Source organism: Electrona antarctica (genome assembly GCF_951216825.1).
Source record: "Electrona antarctica genome assembly, chromosome: 21".
Taxonomy (NCBI): domain Eukaryota; kingdom Metazoa; phylum Chordata; class Actinopteri; order Myctophiformes; family Myctophidae; genus Electrona; species Electrona antarctica.
In genome coordinates this window covers 42766486-42778579 of record NC_136802.1, presented here as the reverse complement: position 1 = coordinate 42778579, position 12094 = coordinate 42766486, and the positions used below count along the sequence as shown (strand labels likewise).

Below are 12094 nucleotides of genomic sequence, written 5' to 3'. Positions count from 1 at the left end.
CACCTTGAAGGTGCACACGGCCGCTATATCCTTCAATCATAGCCATATTGATGGCAGGTCAGTTGGTGCGCATTACTGGGTGAGTTTCTGCACGGTGCCAAGAGGTTACGCCCCCCTAGGGTGAGGCGTACTGCAGCTTGGGACCTGCCTCTGGTCCTGCAGGCATTGAGCAGGGCGCCCTTTGAGCCTATGGCTGGGTCGTCCTTGAGCTCGTTATCGATTAAGACTGCCTTTCTGTTGGCAGTTACGACAGCTAAGCGTGTGAGTGAGCCCTGCATGCCTTCGGTGGAAGGCTAGTGGCACTGGGGTCACACTTTGGCCAAATGTGTCATTCTTGCCTAAGGTTCTGCCCCCCGATTATGTTAACCAGGCCATAGAGTTGGCGGCATTCCATCCTCCCCCGTTTACATCCGAGGCGGAGGAAAGGGCCCACTTACTGTGTCCAGTCCGTGCGTTGCAACTGTACATTCAGGCAACACGGGATATTAGACGCTCAGAGCAACTGTTTGTGTGCTACGGCGGAAAGAATAGAGGAGGCGCGTTGTCTAAACAGCGGCTATCCCACTGGGTAGTGGATGCAATTTAGAAGGCTTATGAAGCATCTGGTAAACCTGCCCCCTCCGAGGTCATCTGCCATTCTACCAGGGGCATTGCCACGTCCTGGGCGGCGATGAGAGGGGTGTCACTGGCGGACATCTGTGCGGCGGCGTCTTGGACAGCCCCTTGCACGTTCTCGAGGTTCTATCGCCTTGATGTGGCCTCTGGATCCTCACTGACGTCAGCGATCCTGCCACTGGCTGCTACGGCAGTTTAGTAGGTGGGTTCGATTCCTCGTGACACCTCTGGTATGAGTCATCCACTATTGTTTACTGCCTACTGGCAGTCAGGAAGGAATGAAAAATAACGCAAGTTACGAATGTAACTATGGTTATGTGAATTCCTGGATGACTGCCAGTAATAATGGTCACTCGGAATCTTTCAGGGCGAGAAGATTCTTAAGAGGCCGGGTGTGGGCTGTCACGTGCTTAGCCTACCGGGACGCACGGGCAGCCTACACGTCACATGACTTTGTTTATATTAAGACTCGACCTGCGCGGAGCGCGAGAGGCATATTCACTATTGTTTACTGCCTACTGGCAGTCATCCAGGAATTCACATAACCATAGTTACATTCGTAACTTGCGTTAATGTAGCAGATGAGGCAATTCATTGAACACAGTTTTGCACAATGTCACAGATCGATTACAATATGAATCCACTGTGCTTGACTACACCATGATAGGAATAAATAATAAATAAATAATGCATTGTGAATAAAACATAACCACAATGTGGTTGCAGTGTAATGCTAACGATTTAATCACAGGGCTGTCTGCTTCATGTATTAGAATTAAAAGTGCATTCTGGTATTGTGAATCAATGTACTTAAATGAAAGCACCAACTTCAGTGTTTACTGACTGACCTATAATAACAATATAGCCTCCAATAGCACAGTGAGTCTCAGACTGGGGTCCGGGGACCCCCAGGGATCGCCAGATTTTGTGTTTTGTTTTTTAAATAGCACCACTATGAAGCCTATACACATCGGCTATTTGAAACTATGCAATCTACGAGCTTGTTGATCAGCTATTTTCAACAAATCAGACCATTAAACTCAGTCAAATAAATGTTAAATCATGAAATATAACATCAGGTCTTGTGTAGGGTCTAAGGAGCAACCACTCCAGCCCCATGTACAGTAAGTCGTGTGGCCCTGGTTTTTCCCTAATGGGACTGATCGAGGGTAGCTACTGGGACATAAGTCGGGACTTGATCACCCCGGCTGGGTCACCTGAGTGAGGGGTATGATGTTGGGAGACCCGAAACCCCAATGACCTTGGGATACATCACTGAGGATACGTCCCAGGTGCATCCATGTATGTATGTATTTTGTTTAACTATAACTCTTTACTTTTTAAAAGTAACTTGAACAACACTGGCCGTCACTGCGCCAAGGTGTCTTATTTCAATACACATACCATAGACTTAGCCTACTTTATTATGTTATTCCATATTTTTTTTTTGGCTTTTGCCTTTATTTTTTATGAAGGGACAGACAGTAGGCTGACAGGAAATGGGGAGAGAGATGGGGGGAAGACATGCATTAAAGGCCGTCAGGATCGGGAGTCGAACCCGTCGCACACTGCCAGGGGATTACCAGCCAAGGTGCCTGTACCATTGAGCCATGGCCCAGGCTATGTTATTCCATTTGATCATAAAAGGCAAATGTACTCTTGAATAAATATACAAATTGATTCATTGTCTAATAATAATAATATTTGTATTTATGAATTGATTTACTAAACAGTGTAATGAAGTTACAGCACTGCTTTGCCCGTTAGAGTAAGCATGTTTATTTGTACATTTCAACAAGGAAGGCAATGTGCTTTACACACACAACATCTGGGCGGGAACCCCTTTTGGTGTTTTAAACATTATGTTATACTTTAGCTATTGAAAAATAGCAGATCTACAAGCTCGTAGCGTGGCACCGAGTGCTGCGCTACAAGCTTGTAGATCTGCTATTTTTTAGGTGAAAATCTTTGAATATATATTCTTTCACAGCGAACGTTTTTAACTCAAATCTTTTTCCTGGGGGGTCCCTGGAACAACATATTCTCAAATGGGGGTCTAAATGGGTTAAGAGCAATGTAAAGTGTGATGCATTCACAATAAAAGGACATTTGAATACAATCAAAACTATTGGTTTAGAATAGAAAAATAAGAATAAAATTAAAAGCAAACTGAATACAGACCCATAAACCTCAGTAAAAAGCAGCAATAAACAGAAACATATTGGGCTTTGATTTCAAACAAAGTGTAGTAGATGTGACAGGAGTTGGGTTAGGTAGAGCAGGGGTTCTCAACGTTTTTGGCCGGGGACCCCCGGAAATGCTTTGGCAATGTCTCGGGACCCCCGCCCCGCCCCCTCCCGACCCCCAATATAAATTGACTGCTACAATAACCTTAAACCATTTTGGGCGGGAACCCCTTATGGTGTTTTAAGCATTGTTATAATTTAGTTATTGAAAAATAGCAGATCTACAAGCTCATAGCGCGCCACCGAGTGGCGCGCTACGAGCTTGTAGGTCTGCTATTTTTGAAAAATCGTGAAAATAAAATTTTAAAAACCCCCTTTTTTTTTTTTTTAAATAATTTGGGGACCCCCTAAAATAATTTGGCGACCCCCCGAGGGGTCGCGACCCACGGGTTGAGAACCCCTGAGGTAGAGGTTCAGCCAGACTGTTGAACACTCAACATTGTTTTACTTACTTTATTTTTTAATTCAAGACATTTTTCACACACATTGTTAATCGGTCATCAAATCGGTATGGGCCGTTGTTGGCCTTAAAATGCAATATTGGTATTAGCTGATCTTTTAAAATAAAAATACTACATAGAAGCTGTTTATATTCGTCTAACATTTCAATAACTGTGAATCCCTATAGTATTTGGAATAAAATTCACTGTTTTCCAGAATGTCAGTTTGTCACCTCCCTCTTCACATTCAATAGATCCCGTGATCTTTTGTGGCCAGATGTAATTTCCTGGGGTCTAGTAGGACTATAGAAAGCAAAAATTAAGAAATCTCTGTACAATATGGTAAAACAAATACATTTACCCACTTGTTCGAATGCCCCTGCCCCCTGCCAAAAAATGCTAAAGGTGTTTAAACTAAATAAATCAGCAAATTAAAATATATATAACACTCATCTTTTACTTTCTCTAATAAACTAAAACATGAACCTTGGTTGAAAAACAACCAAAGTTGTCCTTTAAGGGTTTAACGTGAGGAGAAAAACAAAAGATCAGGAGAATGGAGGCCTCTATTGACAGGATTGATTGATTGAATAGTTTATTAGACATAAATGTAAAACAGCGTTCAGTCAAACACTGATTCCAAAAGGGAGAACACAAAAACAAAGTCCTTGCGGTCTTGTTTCCATTCAGGTCCTATGCAATCAATTTATAATAGCAGAACAAATCACACTTGTGTGATCATACATCACATTCCATTCCATGCTCAGCCAATCAAATCATCACAAATGTCATTCCAGCCAATCATTTTTGCCGTCTTCACTTCTTCCGCCCTCACAATTCTATCCTCAAGACAAAGCCCAATAAGAGGAGCTGGCGCCCCTCAACAATAATTCAATATTATCAATAACAACAACAACAAAATATATCATTACAGGAAATAATAAAACACTAAATGTACAGAGTGGGAGAAAGTTAGGAGAGGGCGCGTCACCTGTTTAAAGGAGAAGTGATCATTTCCGCTTCATTGGGCCTGCTGAAAGGTGGACTTTCAGGCCTGTTTTAAAATATGTAAGTGATCTGCATTTTTGAGGGAAGGGGTCAGGGCATTCCACGACTGGGTGGCCGTGCTGTAGAATAAGAATTTAGCCATATTTGTTTTGAAATATAGGAGCAGTATAATAATCCATAATATTGTCCTTGTCTATCGACCTCCCTACGAACATACAGCTGTTTAATTTGAGCCTCCCAGTGAGCTCATTTTTCATTCATTCAAGTTTTGATTATTCTCGAAATTACACTGAGTAATCAAACTCATTTTCAGTGTCGTCGAGTAATACAATATCATATAGAAAAAACATCACAATACATCAGAAGATCAGGAAAAGAAAAACAAAAGATATACATGTGAATTACATAGGTTTACAAATAAAAAGCTAAGACAAATTTCAAAACTATCTAAAAACAGTTACATATTGTGGGGGTCTGTATGCTCACCAAGGGTTTAAGGGTTTATGTCGTTTGCAGGTAATTCCATGTATTAGGGCCACAGAAGCCAAAAGCAAGTTCAGAGCTAACTTTTGGTACCTTGAATTTGGGGAAACTACTTGACCGGGTGTGGGTGTACTTCAGAAAAGTTGAGATGTATTTAGGACAATATCCAAGCATGGCTTTATACAAGAACAGGTGCCAATGCAGTTTCCGTCTCTCTGTCAGGGAGGACCATCCAACCTTGTTATATAAGATACATTGGTGAGTACCATAGCTATCACCCGTAATAAATCTAATCGATGAGTGATAAACAGAGTCTAGGGATTTAAGAGTGGATGCTGCTGCATGTCTATAGATTACGTCTCCATAATCCAAGACAGACAGGAACACATGGACACTTTCTTTTTTGTACCCCATGGTGTGAATGCAATGGTGTCTTAGCAAAGTGACCCGAGTTATTTAAACTTAGGTCACACCGTTTAAAGTGGACATCTTTTTTATTGTCCTGTGAGAACTGTGGACACGAAGGTGGCTCTTCAGATGACTTGAACTGTTGAAACTCTTGTCACAATGTTTACATTGGAAAGGTTTTTCTCCAGTATGGACACGAAGGTGTGACTTTAGATGACTTGAACTATTGAAACTCTTGTCACAATGTTTACATTGGAAAGGTTTGTCTCCAGTGTGGACACGAAGGTGTGAATTCAGATTACTTGAAACGTTGAAACTCTTGTCACAATGTTTACATTGGAAAGGTTTTTCTCCAGTGTGGACACTCTGGTGTGTCTTCAGGTGAGATGACCGACTGAAACTCTTGTCACAATGTTTACATTGGAAAGGTTTTTCTCCAGTGTGGACACGAAGGTGTCGCTTCAGGAGAGATGAGTCTCTGAAACTCTTGTCACAATGTTTACATTGGAAAGGTTTTTCTCCAGTGTGGACATACTGGTGTTTTTTCAGGGAACCTGATTCACTAAAACTCTTGTCACAATGTTTACATTGGAAAGGTTTTTCTCCAGTGTGCACACGAAGGTGACGCTTCAGGAGAGATGAGTCAAAGAAACTCTTGTCACAATGTTTACATTGGAAAGGTTTTTCTCCAGTGTGGACACGAAGGTGTGAACAAAGGGAACTTGAATGTCTGAAACTCTTGTCACAATGTTTACATTGGAAATGTTTTTCTCCAGTGTGGACATACTGGTGTCTGTTCAGTTTACCTGACACACTGAAACTCTTGTCACAATGTTTACATTGGAAAGGTTTTTCTCCAGTATGGACACGAAGGTGTGTCTTTAGGGCACTTGAACGACTGAAACTCTTGTCACAATGTTCACAGTTAAAAGGTTTTTCTCCAGTGTGGACACACTGGTGCTTCTTCAGGGAACCTGAGTCACTGAAACTCTTGTCACGCCGTTCGTCATCATCGTCTTTACTGGTCTCCTCCCAATCATCACTGTCTTCAGTGACTTCAGTGTCAGATTCAAGTTCAACTTCAATCTCAGAGCAGTGGGAAAATATGTGTTCTTCTTCTTCATCATCATCATCATTTTCTTCTTCACCTTTCACTGCTAGTAATGTCAACGTTGACCCAACAGGTTCCTCTGGTCTTTGAAATAGTTCCTCCTGTTCCTTTTTAAGCTCCTCCTGTTCTTCTTTAATGTGTGAAGGCTCAAGTTCCTCATGGAGCAGACTGGGGCTCCTCTCCTGTTCAGGAGAAACCTCCTCTTTACACACAACCATGTGCAGGATGTCTAGGAGCAGAAACATAACATGATGGTCAACACTGGATTCCTAAAATGTAAATCCATTCTTCTTCCATGTTCCATGTACTAAATGAGCTATTACCTACCAAGATAAGATTGACTAAACCGTTACTAACTACAGGTTATTACTGTTCTGAAAGATTTTAGCAAAATACATTGTTTCCTCAGGAACAATATTTTCTTTCACATGAAACTTACTGAGGTGTGGCTGGTCTTCAGCTTCCTGTTTAATAGAAACGTCTTCAGCTTCCTGTTCAATAGAAACGTCTTCATCTTCCTGTTTAATAGAAACGTCTTCAGCTTCCTGTTTAATAGAAACATCTTCAGCTTCCTGTTTAATAGACATGTCTTCAGCTTCCTGTTTAATAGAAACGTCCCTGGCTGAGTCTGGAGAGTTCATCTTCACCGGGGAGTGATGCATCATGGGTATTGTAGTTATTATGAGTCTGGAGAGTTCGTCTTCACCTGCAGTCTGGACTCCGGTCTGAAATCAAGTGAATAAGGAAGGACTTAATAACTGCAGACCTATAGTCCGGCAGCCGGGGGTGTGGAGTGTGAAATGTGTTATATCGTTGGCCTAAAATATTGCCTATATACTTACATAAATTAATGAGTCTATAATGAGTTTATAAGGTTTTTATATGTGACCATACCATTACCTATATACGGCAAAATGTGAACATTTCATTATGCTTTAACGATTAGGCCGCCAGCATTAATTGATAACTTGTGATATAATTCACGCCATCATTTTTCCCTGTTTAACTCTTATTTTGAAGAGCAAAAAACCCAGACCGGAAGTTATGTTAGTGTGTGTGACGATGCATCATCATTCCATGTTTGATGCTAAAGCATAATGGAGGCGCATCACAGCGCAGGCTCTGGGCCGTGGAATAAACCTTGTTTGGACCAAAAATGCCATCTGGGACAAGGAATAGGAACAAGAAACAGAATCAAACCCCGGCCCTACCCTACCCTAACTGGGTCGGCCCGAGGCTCGGCCAGACCCTAACAATTACCATAATGTTAACAATTTCATCGCCCCCCTGGTGTCCATGTGAAATTACTGCAGGCAGCCAGGCAATATCTGTGAATAAGCGCCAACTACTTCCGGCCCACACAGCCCAATACAACGAGCAACAAGTTTTACGAGCAGCAGCCGACATGTCTTAGTTTTCACCACATGCGGTAATATGGCTTGCGCGATGCGATCAGAAATCACTATCTGAACGTTGGGCGGATTGGACTAAAACAACAACTTTGGACTATTTTTTGGAGAAAACAAGCAGCAAAGAAACGACAATGAGCAACCCGATGCTAACGTGAGTAGCATTATGACTTGATCAATCAAAAGCACTATAAAAGACCAATTGCCGTTGATCTACGCCGGCAATGGTGGACTAAGTTTTAAGTAGCATGTGATGTGTCAAACTAGGGGGTTGTCATGATTCTGAATCCATTCCAAGCATTAGTTTTGCACAAAAAACACTCATTGGGCTAAAAACGGCCATAGCCGTCATCATAAATGTGATGAGGTCAGCACATTTCGGGCACATTTGGACAAGTGGCTATTGCCGTTTTTAGCCCAAGGAGTGTTTTTGTGGATGGAATGGATGAATCCTTGCCTTATATAGGTTGTTAATGGTATGGTCACATATATCCTCCTATACAAAACAATTGCTCATTACCGTCAGCCGGTCAGCAAGTCGACTCATGAATGTATGCATATAAACAATAATTCAGGCAAAAAAAACAAAAACCAAAAACAATATAAATTTCCCGCTTTAAACAAAAGAAGCCTGTTGGCTGCCAGACTACTAGTGGTGTTAGCCCAACTCTCATTTTTTAATTCAGGATTCCAAGTGTGTGAGTGGGATGTGCGTGTGGAAACCAATACCGTGTTAAGATGTGTTACAATGGTGTGTGTTAGGGTTGCATTTCAATGGTGTGTGTTAGGCAGGGCCGTGCAGAGAGCACTGAGGGGGCAGGGGCTCAAACTCCAGAAAAGGGCACATGTGTGCGCGCGCACAGCGCGCAGCGATTTTTGGGGTGGTCTTTTTGTGGAGTCCGTCCGTCCCTTGTGCCATTTCATGTCATTGGTCTGAAACTAAAACTGTCTGATGGCAGATTAAAAGATAATTCATTATGATAGTGGAATTATCATTACTTGTCAAATGTTTGTCGTGAAGGGCCAATGGCACTTATTGGCCCCCCACACAAGCCCTTATTGGCCCCCCACACATAAGCCCTTATTTGCCCCCCACACAAGCCCTTATTGGCCCCCCACACAAGCCCTTATTGCCCCCCCACACAAGCCCTTATTTCCCCCCCACACAAGCCCTTATTGCCCCCCCCCCCACACAAGCCCTTATTGCCCCCCCACCACAAGCCCTTATTGCCCCCCCCACACAAGCCCTTATTGGCCCCCCATACAAGCCCTTATTTAACTTTTTTTTTTTTTTTTTTTTAGGGAAAGGGCAGGTGCTCAAGCCCCCCTAGCCCCCCTAGCCCCCCCCCCCCCTTCTTCTGCGTGCCTGGTGTTAGGGTTACATTTCAATGGCACCACAACACAATAGGACAGTAACCAAAGTCGACTTCTCAACAAGTTGACTTCATTGTCACAAGTCAACTCGCACCAGGAGAAGTCGAACAAATAATTAAACTAGAAAAAGTGCACAGGTCTCCACCAAGCCAGGTCAGGTTGTGGCCTCCTGGTGGCGCTATAATAGGCCGTTCTGGAAAATGTGTGTGCAAAGTTTGGCATCGACCAGGTTAACGGTGCTGGAGATTAGCTGGTAACGGACAGACGGACGGACGGACACACACACGGACGGAGTGCAAAACATACTCTCTCTCCAGGAGTACAAATCCTGCTCATTTACAAACTACATTTGCACCTTTGACAAACTGCAGCTTGAAAAGGCCTTCAGCTCAGCTCTGAACTCGGTAGAATCTGCACCTGGCTTGCTGATAACAAACTCTCATTACACCTGGGAAAAACTGAATCCATTCTCTTTGGATCAAATAGTAATCTCAACAAGGCAGATGGCTTCTTGGTTAGAGTGGGTGACAATATTATCACACAGAAAGATGAAATTACCTACCTAGGTTCCATCCTGGAGGCTAATGTTTCCTGTGATAAAATGGCCACCAATGTAAAAAAAACTCAACCAAAGAACAAGATTCCTATACACGATACATGATTTACGATCGTCGGGTGCACGGCGGCCCACCATGGACAGCTCTCGAACCTTTGGAGATACAGCGCTTTGAAAAGCAGGTTATAATGGAGGCTCAAAGGAGCTGGATTTAAAAATCCCATCGCTGATGGGGAAGGAGGAGCTCCATATTAGCCGGAGCAATGCTAAAAGGTAAACAGACGGACGGAGCGTTCATATATGGAGTAAACGGTTGTCTACGAACATACGCGTAGATAGCACCAGTAGGTACCATTAGCCTAGCTACATTTATAAACGTAGATAGCAGCGAAATAATTAACTCTGCACCTCTTGGTACCACAGCACCTCAAAGGCCCTTAAAACAAGGCTCCATACTTCCCAAAAAAAACTGGTAAGGCTACTACTTGGTCTCACTCCCCGAACCCACATCACCCCTGCCCATTTTCATAGGCCTGCCGCTGGAATGGCTTAAATTGACGAAAGAGTACAGCATTTTGCAATGGGCCTGGCCTACAAGATTCACTACCTTCACTACCACCTTAAGATACCCATGTATCTGTCGAAATACTTCCTTAATTTAAATGAAGTCCACAATCTCAACACCAGAGGGAGTTCAACAAACCACATGCAACCCAGATTAGGCTAAAACAATGGATTAAATTAATTTTGCTCCTATGCCACTAAATGTGGAACGCCCTACCAACAGCATTTAAGAAATTGCCCCCCCAACAAGTTACAATATTAGTACTGCTGCTAGTATTAACTACTGCTTATTTAGGATCACATTTATAACAGACTGATTGATTGAAGCGAAAATGGAAGCTATGGTTATCACGATAATACAAATCTAAACATTTTTGTTAAAAAAAATCTTGTGGGCAGGAACCCCTTTTGGTGTTTTACCCCCTCAGGCCGGGAACCCATTTTGGGGTTCTGTACAGTATTCAAAAATGTAAAAAAAAATTGATGCTGCTATATGAATATTTGAAGTTTTTCAGAAAACTTAGGTCAGGATATAGAGGCGTTTTTAGAATCGGCCTCAGGCCTAAATGGGTTAAAAAATTATCTGCCTAATGATGATGTCACTGGAGGATGGTTTCTGAACTGCCCACAGTCCTACTATGAGGCACAGACTGAGTAGAAAAATATTTTCATTTTATCACGATTATTAGTGAGGACCTATTATATGAAGATAGGTTGAAAAGTGGTGAAGGGGTCCTTTAACAGTTTGCAGAATTACAGTAGGCTACATTTCAAGTACAACTCAATGCAAGGCATTACTTGTTTACAATCGGGTCCACCCTTTTCAATTCATCAGAACATGTAGAGACGTACAGAGATACACTTCTATATAGTAACCAAAAACAGGAAATCATCATAAAAGGAGGTAAAAGGGGAAACATCTAGGGCTTGCGCCAGTTACAATATCATTACTGCTGCTAGTATTAACTACTGCTTGTTTATAACAAGTTACAATATTATTACTGCTGCTAGTATTAACTACTGCTTGTTTAGGATAATGTATAACTAACAAGCAGATATGAGAGAAATACTCGTCGTGTTGTTCCATGTTAAAAGTTGAGTCAATAATATAAAGGATAAATGTAGTAAAAACAAGGTGAATCAGTTCATCTTACCTGCTGTGTTTCAGGGTTGAGCTGCTTAACGACCACACTGTTTTCAAACCGTTTCAAACTTTTACTATTAGTATTATTATTATTATTATTAAAGTGTTTTCTAACCACACTGCTAACAGGCTAACAGCTAGCTGTGTGTGAAGTGAACGCACATAGGCCTGCTGTGTGTGAAGTGAACGCACATAGGCCTACTGTGCAAGGGCTGTGCGCATGCGCACTAGCCCTGCTGCTGCAGAGCCATATAAAGTGAGACAGAGTTATGACAACTCTGTTCACCAGTTCACGTCACGGGGCTTCAGTCCAATGGCGGCTCTTCTACATAGACTTCTATTGAAAAGGGACACCCGGGAGTTTACGGAATGCATTGGAGTCTATGGGCTCGCGCGAGAACATGAACCACGTGACCAGGCTGTTTTCTGCCCCCTCAATGTCGTAACTCTCTCTGTGGCTCTGCCCTGCTGGAACGTGGAGCGTGCACGGTGCACGTACCATAAACGGTCACTAAGGGGGGGCATGGTACAGTGTAACACAGTGGGGAGCAGCTATGGAACAGCTATAGAGCTGAAAACTCTCCCATAGAGATTTACTAAAATATGTATAGCCTATCAATTATTCTAAGCCTAGAATCAATCCATCCAGGATCCTGGTGAGTCATGACCATAACACCTCTGATTCTGTGAGAAAACAAACAAACAACAAGATTGCATATTTAATTATATGATTTAC

At 42.5% G+C, this 12094-nt stretch overlaps 1 protein-coding gene across 1 annotated transcript; it reads right to left on the bottom strand.

Moving 5' to 3' along the window:
- Nucleotides 1-3887: 3887 nt before the first annotated feature.
- LOC306914045 (uncharacterized protein) lies at nucleotides 3888-11509 on the bottom strand. Its single transcript, XM_079490933.1, has 3 exons — nucleotides 11369-11509; nucleotides 6751-7036; nucleotides 3888-6540 (listed from the first exon to the last, which is right to left on the bottom strand). The coding sequence occupies exons 2-3, from the start codon at nucleotides 6974-6976 to the stop codon at nucleotides 5255-5257; spliced, it is 1512 nt and encodes a 503-aa protein (XP_079347059.1). The 5' UTR covers nucleotides 6977-7036; nucleotides 11369-11509; the 3' UTR covers nucleotides 3888-5254.
- Nucleotides 11510-12094: the final 585 nt, after the last annotated feature.